Source organism: Gnatocerus cornutus, chromosome 9, assembly GCF_029298725.1.
Source record: "Gnatocerus cornutus isolate USDA-ARS CGAHR chromosome 9, icGnaCorn1.1, whole genome shotgun sequence".
Classification (NCBI taxonomy): domain Eukaryota; kingdom Metazoa; phylum Arthropoda; class Insecta; order Coleoptera; family Tenebrionidae; genus Gnatocerus; species Gnatocerus cornutus.
The window spans coordinates 3,379,505-3,397,604 of record NC_142241.1 but is presented as its reverse complement, the minus strand read 5'-3'; the positions used below and the strand labels follow the sequence as shown (position 1 = coordinate 3,397,604).

Below are 18,100 nucleotides of genomic sequence, written 5' to 3'. Positions count from 1 at the left end.
GCAATTTTAAAAAAAAATATTTGGAATATGAATAAAAAATTTTGTTTATTAAAAATTGTAACTGTAAATTTGCTAATTTAAACTATACAACAATCAAATTTAGGGAAATTACTAACTCAGACGTAATTAGTAACTGTGACGAATTTCAAAGTTATATATTGAATAAGGCAAAATTTTGAAATTATTTTTTTAGAGGATAAACCGAAAGTTTTTAAAAGAAAATGATTAGGGCTTGTAACGAGTAATTTTAGCGCCACAAAACTTATAGAGGTTACTAACTTCACTTCACCCATTAACTGTGTGAAATTGTAAAATTATAAAACAAAAGACTCCAATTTTGGAATTTTTTATTTGGAATAAGAACAAAAAAAAATTATTAAAAATCGTAACCTGTAACTTTGGTAATTTAAAGGTTACACCAATCCAATTTGGGGAGGTTACTAATTCAGACTTGGTTACTAACTGCGATAAATTTCAAAATTATATGTCAAACAAGACAAATTTTGAAATTTTTTCTTAGAGTATAAACCGAAAATTTGAAAAAAAAAATGTTTATCATGGGCTGTAGGCGGCAATTTTAACACCACAACTTTAACTGTCGCAAATTGCGTAATTTCCTATAATTTTTAGGATCGTGTGGGTTTCTTTGGGATTTCTCAGAATTTGTTAAAATAAATTCCTCTAATTTTCTCTAAGGATTATTAGAATTTTTCGGATTCTTGTAAAGAACCTATCAAATATAAGTCACCAAAAAGTTGCTCCTGTTTCGTTGGTAATGTTGACAATAGTGGAGTTGTCATCGCGGCTTATCAGCCTCCTCCTCCTCGAGACAGCACCCATTTCAGTCCGTCGAAGACCCTCGCACGCTTATCACAACGATTTAAATAGTCTGGAAACGGAGCGCCTCGCCGCACAAAGCACACACCCGTCTCCTTAATTTTTGAAAGATCGACGCATTATCTGGACCTTCCAGGCTGAAATCCCGCGATTCCTCCCTTTCTGCTAATTGATCCCGCGTTAATTCGCAGCTGCGATCCGACAGCTTCACTTAAAACATGTCGTTGTATTATTAAAATCTTCCGATATTGTGTTCCCCTCAGAAAAATGAAATTTCCAGATGACAGCTGAAACATCGGGATTTCGCGCTTTGAATGCCAAGTTGAAGGGGAAAACGAGGAGGCTTCTGACCACCGGCCGGACAATGGCCGCTTCTTGTTTGTTAGGAAACTTTTGGCAGCTTGACGCCGCATGTTTTCGTGTTTTTTGGCTTGTTTGCGGCTCGCGAAAATTGAAAAATGCACTCCGACACATGTGTCCCGCGGAGATATATAAATTAAATTTTTGTCCGGAGCGCTGTTTTTCGCCGAGACCATTGTGGACGAATAAAATAAATAACACGCTCGTATTGTCCAGAGGATGGTCGCAATTTTTAATAATGGGCGGTGAGTGGCGCTATCGATTGGCTCGGAGTCGGGGGGTTCGACGATTTATTCGGAGAATACGGACGCTGGCCAGGGGCCACATATCAGCACGAATTTAGAGGAGGCGACCCGTTTTGCTATTATGCTAATTTCAAAAAATTATATCTTCGTTACTATGAACGATATAGATATGACATGTTATTTATTCACCTATTTCTTCTCAGCAACCCAAATTTCCAGTACAGTAACTAAAAGAAAATTTAAAAATCCACTCCGGATAATGTGGATAATGTAATTTCCAAATTGTGAATTGATATGCAAAAACAGCGATCTAATTTATTTGTAAATAAATGAGCGATGGCAATTTTAAAATTCTTTATTTTCTTCAATTTTTTTTAAATATGCGGAATAAACCAAGTTTACGGAACTTTTTTCCATTCATACAATGTAGAGATGAATATGTTGAAAAAGACCATTCATTTGAATATGTATAATTAATTAAAATATCACTTATGTAATTTTGGACCGGTTTATACACTAATTTAATTAAACTAATTTTTCAAATATTTTGAAATTTCAGGAAATTCCTATGTTATTGCCTTTAGAAAATGTACATAAGCAAATTAAAAATTTTAAGATTCTAACATTTTCATGACTCTGAGTTTGAACAAAATAGTGTCTGTCAGCGGATTTTAATTTCTATTTTATTTGTTACTCAAAAATCATAAGGTGTCTTTAATTTTATCTTTTTGTGAGCTAAAATAGCTAAAAAAATCCTCGCTCTGTCAACATTTTTTTACTTACATACAAAATCCGTTTGGTTTTGTAGCAAACTTTTGAACAAATTACTTGAGTGCTTATGTAGGATGATTGAGGGTCCGGCGACACTTGTGTCCACCCCCAAAATCGTCTTTGATTTTATAGATAAAATTTTGAAAATTTGCATACGCTCAATAGTTGACAAAGCTCTAAAAGTTGACGCAAAAATACTCCTATTTCAGCTTGTCAGATCAATTGATTTTGATAAAATTCCAAATCGACCCGGTTTAAAAAAGCCAAATTAAGTCTATAATTCAAATTGAAAATTTGGTGAAAATCGAAAAACTGACTTACCCTATGTCGAAATGTTCTCAGCAATGTTCAAATGTTCAAGTATTTGACACTGGCCCTTCACAAAAAATTTAAAAAATAGTCTTTAATTCTTTACAAAAAAAATGGTGTTTTTTAGGAGTGAAATTTGTTAATTAATTACGTGTGTAATTCAAGATATTTTTTCCCAAATTTTATATTTAAATTTCTCAGAAATATCTACATGTTGAAGCACTCAAACTTTTTAACACAAACAAAATTTGATTTTTTAGGCCAAAATACAAAATTCCAAAATTTGTCTCTTTAGTTCTATAATTTTGAAATTTTGTGGAGTTTATCAGCAAGCCTAAGTTAGTAACCTCGCCAAATTAGATGGCTAGAGCGTTATAATTACCACAGTTTCAAGCATAAATAATTTGTTTGGAAATTTTTGGTCTGTTCTCGAAATAAAAAAAATCTACAGTTTGTCCTTTTTGTTCTATACTTTCGCATATTTGGAAATTCAAGAAGAAAGATCAGATTAGTTACCTAAGTAAGTAAATCTAAATTCGGATTTACAGATTTTAATAAACAATTTTTGGAAATTTTCAGTTGTATCTCCTGAATAAAAAATTTCCAAACTTGTCTTGTTGTATCCATATTTTTCAAATTTGTCACTGCTAATAACCAAGCCTCAGTTAATAATCGATCTAAATTTGATTTTGTAACGTTTAATTTAGCAAAGTGACAGTTACAGCTTTTAATATATATTTTTTTTGATCTTCCTTTAAATATAAAATTTTCTCTATTTGCAATTTGCCAAAGTTAATAAGTAAGCCTGAATTAGTAATACATATACCCAAATTTTATTGCTGAGGCGTGAAAATTAACAGAATTACAACCCTTAATATGTTTTTTCAAAGATTTTTGGTCCATTCTCAAAATAAAAAATTTTAAAATTTGTATTCTTTGTTTTATAAATTGTTAATTTAGCTGAATTAATGAGAAAGTCCAGATTAGTAACCTCTCTAAACTACATTGCTTTGGCGATAAAATTACCAGAGCCACAGCCTTAAACATATTTGGAGTTTTTGGTTCATTTACAAAATAAAAAATCATAAAATTTCTCTCTTTTGCTCTATAATTTTGCATTTTATATCTAAAGTTACACCGCTTAACATATTTTTCTAAAGTTATTGGTTTCATCGGCAAAATACAAAATTCCATAATTTGTCTCACTTGTTTAGCAGTTTTAATGAGCAGAATTAATGAGAAAGTGTAGATCAGTAACCTCTCTAAATTACATTGTTTTGGCGATAAAATACCGGAGCCACAGCCTTAAACATATTATTTGAAGAGTTTTTGGTTCATTTAGAAAATAAAAAATTATAAAATTTGTCTGTTTTGCTCTATAATTTTGCATTTTTACAAAGTTTATAAACAAGTCAAAATTAGTAATGTCCCCAAATTTGATTGCTGTGGCGTTAAAATTACTAGAATTACAGCCCTTAAAATAATTTAAGAGTTATTTGTTCATCCCCAAAATAAAAAAAAACCTAAATTTGTCTCTATCGCTTTATATTCTTATAACTTAACGGAGTTATTAAAATAGTCAAAATTATTAACTTCTTGAAATTTCATTGTTGTAGCGTTGAATTATTGTCAAATTGACTTTTATAAAATAAAATCGATGATTGCGGTTTCAATGTATAAATTTTATTTTAAACTCTTGATTTTGGTGGATTTGCTTGTGCTGCCGTCTAAATAAAGAAGACTGGAATTTATTTCTTATATTTTAAAATTTTATTTATTCTTATTGCAAGTTTGTATTTTAAGAGCGCCACACGTTCCATATTATGGTCAAATAATTTTTGTTTTTTACATTTTTTTTTATTTTCGATAAGGTACCGTTTTTGGGAGAGCGCACCATTTATTTCGCTTCTGTAGAATCAATTTTTGAACCAAAATTTAAAGAAAATTAAAAGTAGAATCCACTGAGTTTAAAATTTTCTTTCGCAATAACGAAAGGTCTGAAACCATCAGGCCGGGTAAAAACACAATTTCTCTTTGCTGTAAATATTTGGGGACAAATTCTTACGCTGACCAAAACTGCCATAAATTCTATCAGGACGTTTACAATCAAGCCTAAGGGGTATCGATGGTGATTGACAGCTGCCAGAATCTGGTCATATTTTGGAAAAGTAAAATTTTGGTGGATGCGCCGGGGGAGCGTTGTTTTTTCCGCGGCAGATTTTACGAGCGCCGCCCGATAAATTTGCATGTGGTGTTTTCGTCGACATATCCGCATCATTTCCGTGAAAAATCGTCGTCGGCCGGACGATAAAAGGCGTCGTCCACCTATTCCGGTCGTCGGAAGCGCCTTGTAAATAATTCAAAGTCGCCCCTAATAGAGCCACGTTCCGTTTCCAATACTTTGAAAGTTATGGTATGTGTGACCGTCGTCCGATTTCCATAAGGGCGCACGTACGCGTTTGCATATGTATGGCGGGCGCTTCTTCAGGCGGTGACAGTTGTTGTGATCTGCGCTTCTTTCCTCCTCCTTTTTGCGTTGTTGACCAGACTGACGCCGGCTAGTATGCAAATTTGCAGGCATATCCGTAACAGTTAACGTTTTCTCGGACATAAAGCAGCGCGTATGAAATTCGATATGGAAAACGTATGCAGATGGGCTGTGGGAGGGTTCTCGAATCGCCATTAGGAGGTACAAAGGCAGCTCGTTAGAGTCTGGAGATGGCGCTCGAAACGGACGTGCTGGTCACTCTGGGGACGCCTCAGGTACACTTCGTTCTCATCATGTCATGTCGGAATGCCCTCGAAAAGCTCTAATGGATGCTGGAGGACTGACCGTCAGATTACACGCGAATTAAGTTTTATCATATCTAAAACAACTTTTATCTATTTTGGTTTTGGGTTTTCAGTTTCAGACACTATTTTGTTGACGTAGCGCGGGCCAGACGCCACACTAATGTAACAGCACTCTAAACAACCAATAAAGCGGCTTGCTAAGCTTACGCAGTGTTAAAATGCAGTAAAAACCTGAGCCCCAGGCGCTTAGGCTTCTACTTTATGTATCGCACGCTTTATCTTGCTCTTTAGCCTCGATACGAGCGTTTTTGTAAGGAGCTCTTGTGTGTGGTGAGTACACTATCTTTATTATTTTATGATTATAATGCACTGTGCTCTAATAATTTACTCAGCAGACAGGCAACATCTCGATTCCTTCGGCTTGAAAGCTTCATAAAGTGCAGCATTTTATTTGCCGAAGGAGCAAATCTAGGAACATCGAGTAAAAAAATCAATTTCAACAAGGGCACAATTACATCGATCTCCAACATCGATTTAAAAAAATAGTAAATAAAAAACTATATAGCATAGTTGTAATAAATAATAAGTAAATAAATTATAAAAAAAATAAGAAATTCGAGATTAATAAGAATAAACAAATTTCAAAAATATATAAAATAAATTCCAGTCTTCACAAGTAAATCTAGGCTTGCTTTGGTTTTCTACGTTGACAACCAACCAAACGAAATATCACCAAAATCAAGTGTAAAATATAATTCATACATCGAAACCGCAATCATCGATTTTATTTTATAAAACTCAATTTGACAATTTTAAGAAGTTAATAATTCTGACTTTTTTAATAACGCCGTTAGGTTATAAAAATACAAAGCGATAGAGACAAATTTAGGATTTTTTTTATTTGGGTATGAACAAATAACTCTTAAAAATTTATATTAAGGGCTGTAACTCTAGTAATTTTGACGCCACAGCAATCAAATTTGGGGACATTACTAATTTTGACTTGTTTATAAGCTTTGTAAAAATGCAAAATTATAGAGCAAAAGAGACAAATTTTATAATTTTTTATTTTGTAAATGAACCAAAAACTCTTCAAATAATATGTTTAAGGCTGTGGCTCCGGTATTTTTATCGCCAAAACAATGTAATTTAGAGAGGTTACTGATCTACACTTTCTCATTAATTCTGCTAAACTAACAATTTATAAAACAAAGGATACAAATTTAAAAAAAAAAAAAAATTTTAAGAATAAATTTTTGAAAAAAACATATTGAGGGGTGTAATTCTGTTAATTTTTACGCCTCAGCAATGAAATTTGGGAATATGTATTACTAATTCAGCCTTACTTATTAACTTTGGCAAATTGCAAAATTAGAAAATTTTATATTTAGAGGAAGATCAAAAAAAAAAAATTATTAAATGCTGTAACTGTGACTTTGTTAAATTAAACGTTACAAAATCAAATTTACAAAGGTTATTAACTGAGGCTTGGTTATTAGCAGTGACAAATTTGAAAATTATGGATACAACAAGACAAGTTTGGGAATTTTTTATTCAGGAAATACAACTGAAAATTTCCAAAAATTGTTTATTAAAATCTGTAAATCCGAATTTAGACTTACTTATTTAATGTGAAAAATTACAAAATTATATAGCAAAAGACACAAATTTTGGAACTTTTCTGTTTGGAGGATAAACAAAAAAAATTATTAAAATTATTAAAAGCTGTTACTAACTTAGGCTTGCTGATAAACTCCACAAAATTTCAAAATTATAGAACAAAAGAGAGAAATTATGAAATTTTGTATTTTGGCGATGAAACCAATAACTTTTTAAGCGGTGTAACCCTAGATATTTTAACGCCAGAGCAATGAAATTTTAGGAAGTTAATAATATTGACTTTTTTAATAACTCCGTTAAGTTGTAAAATTATAAAGCGATAGAGACAAATTTAGGTTTTTTTATTTTGGGGATGAACAAATAACTCTTAAAAAGTTATATTAAGGGCTGTAATTCTAGTAATTTAAACGTCACAGCAATCAAATTTACACATTACTAATTTTGACTTATTTATAAACTTTGTAAAAATGTAAAATTAAGGAGCAAAAGAAACAAATTTTATAATTTTTTATTTTGTAAATGAACCAAAAACTCATCAAATTATATGTTTAAGGCTGTGGCTCTGGTAATTTTATCCCCAAAACAATATAATTTAGAGAGGTTACTAATCTGGACTTTCTCATTAATTCTGCTAAATTAACAATTTATAAAACAAAGAATACAAATTTTAAAATTTTTAATTTTGAGAATGGACCAAAAATCTTTAAAAAAACATATTAAGGGCTGTAATTCTGTTAATTTTTACGCCTTAGCAATGAAATTTGGGAATATTACTAATTCAGCCTTACTTATTAACTTTGGCAAATTGCAAAATTATAGAGAAAATTTTATATTTAGAGGAAAATAAAAAAAATATATTAAAAGCTGTAACCGTCACTTTGTTAAATTAAACGTTACAAAATCAAATTTAAAAAGGTTATTAACTGAGGCTTGGTTATTAGCAGTGACAAATTTGAAAATTATGGATACAACAAGACAAGTTTTGGAATTTTTTATTCAGGAGATACAACTGAAAATTTTCAAAAATTGTTTATTAAAATCTGTAAATCCGAATTTAGACTTACTTATTCACAGCGAAAAATTACAAAATTATATATCGAAAGACAAATTTTGGAACTATTTTATTTGGAGGATAAACAACAAAAATATATTGAAAGCTGTCAATGTAACTTTTGTAATTTAAATGGTGCACCAATCAAATTTAGAGAGATTATTAACTCAGACTTGGTTACTAATTGTGACAAATTTTAAAATTATAAATCAAACAAGACAAATTTTAGAATTTGTTAATCAGAGAATCAACCAGAGAATCAATCAAATTTCGAAAAAAGATTTATTAAAACCTGTAACTGGTTTTTAACGTTGCAGCAATGACATTTAGGGAGGTTACTAATCTGATCTTTCTTCTTGAATTTCCAAAATTGCGAAGTTATAGTACAAAAACGACAAACTATAGATTTTTTTATTTTGAGAACACACCAAAAATTTCCAAACAAATTATATATGCTTGTAACTGTGATAATTGTAACGCTCCAGCCATCTAATTTGGAGAAGTTACTAATTTAGGCTTGCTGATAAACTCCACAAAATTTCAAAATTATAGAACAAAAGAGACAAATTGTGGAATTTTGTATTTTGACGATGAAACCAATAACTTTTAAAAAATATGTTAAGCGGTATAACTTTAGATATTTTAACGCCACGACAATGATATTTCAGGAAGTTAATAATTTTGACTTTTTTAATAACTCCGTTAAGTTGTAAAATTATAAAGCGAAAGAGACAAATTTAGGTTTTTTTTTATTTTGGGGATGAACAAATAACTCTTAAAAAGTTATATTAAGGGCTGTAATTCTAGTAATTTTAACGCCACAGCAATCAAATTTGGGGACATTACTAATTTTGACTTGTTTATAAACTTTGCAAAAATGCAAAATTATAAAGCAAAAGAAACAAATTTTATTATTTTTTATTTTGTAAATGAACCAAAAACTCTTTAAAAAATACGTTTAAGACTCTGGTAATTTTATCGCCAAAACAATGTAATTTAGAGAGGTTACTAATCTGCACTCATTAATTTTGCTAAATTAACAATTTATAAAACAAACCATACAAATTTTAAAATTTTTAATTTTGAGAATGGACCATAAATCTTTGAAAAAATATGTTAAAGGCTGTAATTCTGTTAATTTTTACGCCACATCTATAAAATTTGGGAATATTACTAATTCAGGCTTACTTATTAACTGTGGCAAATTGCAAAATTATAGAGCCAAAGATACAAATCTCGGAATTTTTTATTTGCATGATTAACAAAAAAAATGTTATTAAAACTGTAACTGAAACTTTAAGGAGGTTACTAACTGAAGCTTGCTACTAACTGTGACTAATTTTAAAATTATATATCAATCAAGACAATTTGACAAGCGGCTACTTCAGATCGTTGTTAAAGTAAACGCGGCTAACTTCAGCCCGTGATTAAAGTGTCCGTATTAAAAATCTGACTTAGCGTTGCTCAGATGACAACTTAAAATGACGTTTTAGACACAGGAGTAGAAAAAATGAATTGTCTGATTCAAACAGCGTCCAAATCTCGTAGAACCGGTTCAACACTAATAAAAACCCGCGAGTAATTTTTCTTTGGCCTCCGTTTTTATTCTCCTCGCCGTTGGCAAATCCACCTCTCCTAAATCGATCTCAATAGAAAAAGTCTCCGATTCCCTTCGAAACGACGAAAGTTTTTTGTCGTGACTGCGCCATGTTAAATGGATCCGAAATAATTTCTCGAACATGATCGAGCAAGGCACGCCATAGCGTCTACTTCTTCCGTTTAAAGTTAAATAGGTGTAAAATTCGTTTGGTAATAGCCAACAAATCCGCTCGCACGCCTTCTTATTCGTCCTTTTTACGAGCTTTGTTTTATTGTCTTTTTTCCGAGACGCGCTTACCTGGAAACAATGCGATCTGAAGACTTAATTTTATGTGTTATTCAATCCCGAGTCTTTATAACTAGTCGATGCAATCACATTTTAAAATTGAAAGATTTTGCGCGATTTTCCGCTTCGCCTTTCCTATTTCCAATCGGCCCTCAATTATCGTAATTAACTCGGAAGTTGTTTGTTCGCTGCTTGCTCGTTCTAATGAAATGTGTGTCCGTAAGGGTGACAACTTTATAATGGCTTTGAAAAATTTTCAGAGGTGCATAATTAACGCTCCTCAAATCCGCACAAACAAGATAATGGACGCTTTTCATATTTAATTCGCTGCTTTCATACAAGAAATAAAGCACGTGAGTGAACTCCCTCATTCGATTTACATTTATTTGTGTGCTTTTATAAATTATCATAACGAAATTCATTTAATTAATATTTGTATGTGAAGAAATTTGCATTGAGAGCGCGTTCTGACAACGAGATTACATTAAATCAGTCCGTCATATTATAAAACCCGTCAAGACAACGAGGAAAATTTACAACAAACAAAAAATAATGTTGGAGCTAAATCTAGATAAAGCCCAAATGAGAGATCGAAATTTCTATCTAAAGTAGTTCTTTACTAACCAAACCTACAGGAGCCACTTCCAACATTAATATTCAACAGTTCTCCCAGTAGAATATACAAGGATAAGAGGGCAAAAGTAGGCGTATATACGTGTATAACGATAAGGGACGATCTGAGAAATCTGGCCAAGGTATCGCACAATACAAATATCCGCAAGCGTTCGTTGTTTCACTCAATAATATGTTATCGCGCTCGGCCGACCTGAAGTAATGCAGTTGTAAGCATCTGTTCGAGTACTCGAGTCAGATCGCCAAGGGCCGACTTGACTTGGAAAGCTCAACATTAACAAGTCCATCTGAACATTCCCGGTCGGATTGGAATTTTATTCCTTCGAGCATAGCATAACAACGCCGAATAGGTGTTTTGCTCTGTTTTTGGAGCGAAATATGCCCGAACTTAAATGAGCAAGTCTGCTTTGTGTGGGGGCTAGTTCACTCCTTGAGAAGAAAGTTAAAATTTCTGATTCTTACTTAGCACTGGAATTTTAATTTGATTTTTTTTAAAGTTACAAACATTCCAATTTATCGAATAAGATAAAGGTTTAGGTTAAAAGAAACCGAAAATTTACAAAAAAAAACAATAAATCTTTAACCCCGCAGCAATAAAGTTACTAACTTAACCTGGCTAATTAATTCTTGCAAATTACACAATTATAGAGAAAACACAAATGTTGGAATTTTGTATTTAGAGGAAGATAAAAAAATTATTAAAAGCCACTTTGTTAATCTAAACGTTACAAGATCAATCAAAATCAATGGTAATTAGCTGTGACAAATTTGAAAATTATGGATACAACAAGACAAGTTTGGGAATTTTTTATTCAGGAGATACAACTGAAAATTTTCAAAAATTGTTTATTAAAATCTGTAATTCCGAATTTAGACTTACTTATTCACTGTGAAAAATTACAAAATTATATAGCGAAAGGCACAAATTTTGGAACTTTTTTAGTGGGAGGATAAACAAAAAAAATTATTAAAAGCTGTCACAGTAACTTTTGTAATTTAAATGGTGCATTAATCAAATTTAGAGAGATTACTATTACTATTACTATTACTATTGCAATTAATACAAATTTTGGAATTTTATATTCAGGGGATGAACCGAAAATTTTCAAAAAAGGGTTATTAAGGTCTGTAACTGGCAATTTTAATGCGACATTAATAAAATTTATGGATATTTTTAACTTCAACTTACTTATTAACTGTGTCAAATTGTTAAATTATAGAATAGATACCAATATTAAACATTTTTATTTAGAAAATGAACAAAAAACAAAATTAAAAAAATTAATAACCGTTACTGTAAAGTACAATCAAATTCTGAGAGGTTACTAATTAAGACAGTTACTAACTCTGACAAATTTCAAAATTATATATCAAACAATACAAATTTTGGAATTATTTATTCAGGGGTGAACCGAAAATTTTGAAACAATGTTTATTAAAACCTGTAACTCGTTTTTAACGTCACAGCAATAACATTTAGGGAGGTTACTAATCTGGACTTTCTTATTAAATTTGCAAAATTGCGAAGTTATTGAACAAAAACGACAAACTGTAGATTTTTTTTTATTTCGAGAACAGACCAAAAATTTACAAACTAATTATTTATGCTTGTAACTTTGGTAATTGTAACGCTACAGCAATCTAATTTGGAGGAGTTACTAACTTAGGCTAGCTGATAAACTCCACAAAATTTTAAAATTATGGCACAAAAGAGACAAATGGAATTTTGTATTTTGGCGATGAAACCAATAACTTTAAAAAAATATGTTAAGCGGTGTAACTTCAGATATTTTAACGCCACAACAATGAAATTTCAGGAAGTTATTAATTTTGACTTTTTTTATAACTCCGTTAAGTTATAAAATTATAAAGCGATAGAGACAAATTTAGGATTTTTTTATTTTGGGGATGAACCAAAAACTCTTAAAAAATTATATTAAGGGCTGTAACTCTAGTAATTTGAACGCCACAGCAATCAAATTTGGGGAAATTACTAATTTTGACTTGTTTATAAACTCTGTAAAAATGCAAAATTATAGAGCAAAAGAGACAAATTTTATAATTTTTTATTTTGTAAATGAACCAAAAACTCTTTAAATAATATATTTTAGGCGGTGGCTCTGGTAATTTTATCGCCAAAACAATGTAATTTAGAGAGGTTACTAATATGGGCTTTCTCATTAATTCTGCTAAATTAACAATTTATAAAACAAAGGATACAAATTTTAAAAATTTTAATTTTGAGAATGAACCAAAAATCTTTAAAAAATTATGTTAAGGGCTGTAATTCTGTTAATTTTTACGCCTCAGCAGTGAAATTTGGGAATATTACTAATTTGCGCTTACTTATTATCTGTGGCAAATCGCAAAATTATAGAGCCAAAGATACAAATCTTTGAATTTTTTATTTGAACGATTAACAAAAAAATGTTGTTATTAAAACTGTAACTGCAACTTTAGTAATTTAAACGTTACCACAATCAAATTTAGGGAGGTTACTAACTGAGGCTTGCTACTAACTGTGACTAATTTTAAAATAATTATATATCAACCAAGACAAATTTTGGAAATTTTATTCAAGGAATAAACCAAAAATTTAAAAAATGTTTATTAATGCCTGTAGCTGGTAATTTTAAGGCCACATAAGTGAAATATGTGAAGGTTACTAATTTATATTTACTTATTAACTGTGGCAAATTGCAAAATTATAGAGCTAAAAAAACATATTTTTCAATATTTTCTTTGATGAATGAACAGATTTTTTTTTAAAGCTGTGTCTGTAACTTTGGTAATTTAAACGTTACAGCAGTCAAATTTAGATACATTACTAATTTTGACTTGTTTATAAACTCTGTAAAAATGTAAAATTATATAGCAAAAGAAACAAGTTTTTTAATGTTTTATTTTGCAAATAAACCAAAAACTCTTAATAATTTAGAGTAATTTAGAGAAGTTACTAATCTGGGCTTTCTCATTAATTCTGCTAAATTTACAATTTATAGAACAAAAGATACAAATTTTAAAAATTTTAATTTTGAGAATGAACCAAAAATCTTTGAAAAAATATGTTAAGGACTGTAATTCTGTTAATTTTTACGCCTCAGCAATGAAATTTGAGAATATTACTAACTGAGGCTTACTTATTAACTGTGGCAAATTGTAAAATTATAGAATAAAAGATACAAATCTTAGATTTTTTATTTGCACGATTAACAAAAAAATGTTAAAACTGTAACTGTAACTTTAGTGATTTAAACGTTACCACAATCAAATTTAAAAAGGTTACTAACTGAGGCTTGCTACTAACTGTGACTAATTTTAAAATTATATATCAACCAAAACAAATTTTGGAAATTTATTCAGGGGATGAATTAAAAATTTTCAAAAAATGTTTATTACGGCCTGTAACTGGTAATTTTAAGGTCACATAAGTGAAATATGTGAAAGTTACTAATTTATATTTACTTATTAACTGTAGCAAATTACAAAATTATAGAGCTAAAAAAAACATATTTTTGAATATTTTCTTTGATGGACAAGTTTATTTTCTTTGATGGACAAGTTTTCTTTCTTGAAAGCTGTGTCTGTAGTCGGTAATTTAAACGTTACAGGCGTCAAATTTAGGAATGTTACTAACTGTCAGAAATTTCAAAATTATATACCAAACAAGACAAATTTTGGAGTTATTTATTCAAAGAATGAACAGAAAATTTCCAAAAAATGTTATTAAACCCTGTAACTGTTAGTTTTAACGCAACAGCAATGAAATTTGTGGAGATTCAAAATTTAGACTTACTTATTAACTGTGACAAATTGTAAAATTATAGAGCAGTAGACACAAATTTGAGAATTTTTTATTTGGAGGAAAAAACAGAAAAAAAAATTTTTATTAACATTTCTATCTGTAACTTTGGTTATTTGGGGAGGTTACTACTTTAGATCTGTTTATTAACTGTGTCGAATTGCGAACTTTTTGAACAAAAAAAACTCAAAAATTTTACAATATTGGCCATTAAGGAGTTTACAAGAAAAACTAATTTGATAATATTTGTTGATCTAAATTCCTAACAGTCTTTACAACATTGCCGGAGGAATGAGCGATCGAACATATTCCTCTTCTGTTCTGCGATTCAGTAGCAAAATTGTAATTTTTCCATTCTTTATGTACGTGTCATTTAAAAATGTATGCGCAAAGTTAATTGGATCCCATGAATTTGAATGCACAAGTTAGTGTCGTCGTGATTATTTAATTGAAAACACAGCGCCGTGGTCAGTGGCCGAGATTGAAGCATCCACGCAGCGTCGCAAGCGTCGCTTTCATTAATAATATCGGCGGCCGCAGCTGCGGCAATCTTCCCCTTAAATCCGGTGTCTATAAATTGCGATCTAGCTCCTCTCTTTTCGACTTTGAATTGTAATTAACATTTGGTTCTCCCATTAGTGTAATTAAAGTGCCATTCCATAACCTAGCGGTACCTTATCTTATCGTCTCTTCAGGCAAGCGGAGCGCTGCCGCTCTCGTCGCCACCGCCTTAGGCCTTCGGGTTACAACTTCACCGCCCCAACACCTGAAGGTGGAATTTTTAACAATACATTGCTTTGTTACAGACTTACTTTCGTCCCAAAGCGAGCTTCGTGGAGCATCCAGAGGCGGCAAAACTCGAAGGTAAACATCCAGATTTTTCAATAAGTCTCCTGTAATAGCATTAGGTTCCTCGTTTTCTCTCACTAAAGAATTACGAAGAATCGAGAAAGAATGTACCTTTGCAGTAAAATTTCATCTGCGAACTTTTTAAAACTTTCGGAAACAATCTTAATACGAGGAATGCCGACGAGTCGTTATTTAAAAAGCAGCTTGATGAGAGATACAGTCCGCCATTGTTTTACGGCGCTGCTTCTCTACCTATTTGATGTTTTCTTGTAAAAAGCTAACTTATATAAGAATTTCATTATTATAATATTATGCGAAAGTTTGAGGAAGACGAACTTTGCCTGCAACTTTCTCTTGTACCGACGAACAAAAACTGCTTGTCTATTTTTCATCCGACAATGTGCACATTTTTCCATTTGATAATTTTCGGCAAGACATCATCAAATAATTAAAATGTAATTAAGAAGAAAATCAATGACTGTGGGTAGCGTTTGAAGTACAACTTGCTCGAGGGAACGAACTTATTCTTCAAACATGACGGAATTAATTGATACACGGAGATTTGCGGCGCTATTGATTTTATTCCGCGCTTAAATCGGTAGCAAACAAAAAACAGAATTAGCTTCTGGGTCACTGTGACTGTGACTTAAGTCTGCCTTAACACATTGCATGCCGTTTTGGCTCTCAAACGATAAATAAATATTTTTGTTAGTAATTTTTCAGAGATCTCATTGAGGTTGGTAATTTGATTCTCCCTAACACGTCAAGCGCTGGTGCCACATATTTTTGTTAAACGCTAACTTCAAGTGTATTTTGAAAAATTAGTATCTAACCTAGCAAGTGTCGCAGAGCATGTAAACCTGCAGTTTAAACCTTCAAGAAGCCTTTTTATAATGATAACAATATTTGTTTTTGTGAAACCTCGCACGATAGACCAGTGTCGAAGCCTCAAAAAAAGGTAAAAAGTGCAAAAAAAACGTAGTAGAATGGAACCTATTGGAAAATGTTGAGAATATTACAAAAATGAAAGGAAAAATAAATTACGGTCGGTTCGAGGTCGGGAAGTGGGAGAGGGTTGGTTTTTAAGGGTTAAAATTGGTCTTATGGAAAAAAGTTAAATGCCAAAGTTGTAGATAATAAAAAGATCTACAACTTTTGTATTTACACTTTCTTCTCATAACCTCAAAATCCACATGAAAAACTCAAAAAACCACGTTTTTGGTTTTTTATTTTTATCTTTTACAAAAATTTTTTTTTTTGTGAAATTTGGTGAGAACCCACTTTTGTATATACCAAATACACAAGAATTTTTTGGGTTTGAAAAATTCATTTTTTCTCCTTATTTTTATTTAATACCGAAAAAGCACCCTAATTTTCAATCGAAAATTCACGCGTCAAAATATCAGCTTTTTTAAAAAAGTTGGTGGGCTTTTTATTCGCTGAAATCTCTACTTTCTGATAGTATAATAAAAAATATACGTCACTATGGAAAATATTTTCAAAAAATTTAAAAAACGAAAAAAACTCGAATCGAAAAATTATTTTTCTATCATTATGCACAATTTTGAGCTATTTATTAATATTAACACTAATTACTCATTTAGCGTATGATTCTAAGTTATATTGATTAACAAAAAAATTTTCAATCAAAAGATACTACTATAATTAACAAACAACTAAGTTAATAATGTGTATATTTGATAAAACATCTACAATTTGATTGCTCTGGCATTTAAATTAACAGAGTTACAGTTTTAACATATTTTTTCCAAAAGTTTATAGTTTATTCCCAAAAAAAAAAAAACCAAAATTTGACATTTTTGATGTGTAATAGCATTTTTTTTCGCAGTTAATTGCATATTAATTACTGTACGTCTAAATTAGTAATCTCTTCAATTTTCATGTTTGTTAAAAATACAGCCCTTAATACATATACAGGGTCTGGCAACACTTGTGTCCACCACCAAAATCGTCATTAATTTTAAAGTTACAATTTTGAAAATTTGGATACGCTCATAGTTGACAAAGCTCTAGAAGCTGACGCAAAAATTTGTTTTTTATCACCGACAGTTTTGACGTCGCGACGCCTAAGAAGTATAATTTTTAGCGATTTTTGAGTTTTTGCGGAAATATTCGTAAATTCAATTTTTTTTCAACATAACTGTGATACAAATATCTGAGTTTTTATTTTAAACCTAATGCAAATTGTGTTTAAAATTTGCGCAAAAAACGTTGTTTTATCAAGTTAGTTTTTAAAATCATGACAGCGCAGCGGCAAACTACGTTTACACCAAAATTTCAGAAGTCACTTGATTCACTCTTATAAAAGTTAATTTTGATTAACACTGGCATGTTGCACTTTATGGACACCAGAAATCGTTAATTAACATCGCCAAAGCGACAATTTCACCAAGTAAAACTTTTGTTACAATCTAAAGCGAGCCAAAGGATAGATGTCATTTGTGACACAAGATGTTGACAGATGGGTGTAAAATTGGAAACTAACTTGATAGAACAGCATTTTTTTCCCAAATTTTGAAGACAATTTGCATTAAATCTAAAATAACAACTGAGATATTTTTAACACATTTATATTAAAAAAAAAAATTAGGGGTTGATATCATAAAACCTCACAATTACCTAAAAATTAGATTTTTAAGGCGTCGCGACGCCAAAACTATCAGTGATAAAAAACAAATTTTTGCGTCAGCTTCTAGAGCTTTGTCAACTGTGAGCGTATGCAAATTTTCAAAATTTTCTCTTTAAAATTAAAGACGATTTTGGGGGTGGACACAAGTGTTGCCGGACCCTGTATAATTTAAACAGTTAACGGTTTAATAAAAAAAAATTAAATTTGCCAAAATTAGTACGTTTTGCTGTAGAATTTTGAAATTTAGCAGACTTAGTAATTAAGTTCAAAGTAGTAATTTTGGCAAATTTGATAG

General features: G+C 30.9%; 1 protein-coding gene across 11 annotated transcripts in view; it reads left to right on the top strand.

Annotated features, from left to right (window-relative positions):
• The window catches only part of LOC148167833 (uncharacterized), a 291,253-nt gene that overhangs the window by 197,932 nt on the left and 75,221 nt on the right, over nucleotides 1-18,100 (top strand). For all 11 annotated transcript variants that reach the window (XM_088046387.1, XM_088046391.1, XM_088046390.1 and 8 more), the window contains one exon: nucleotides 15,113-15,170. In XM_088046387.1, the coding sequence (XP_087902513.1) occupies nucleotides 15,113-15,170 (58 nt within the window). The remainder of the gene's footprint in view (nucleotides 1-15,112; nucleotides 15,171-18,100) is intronic.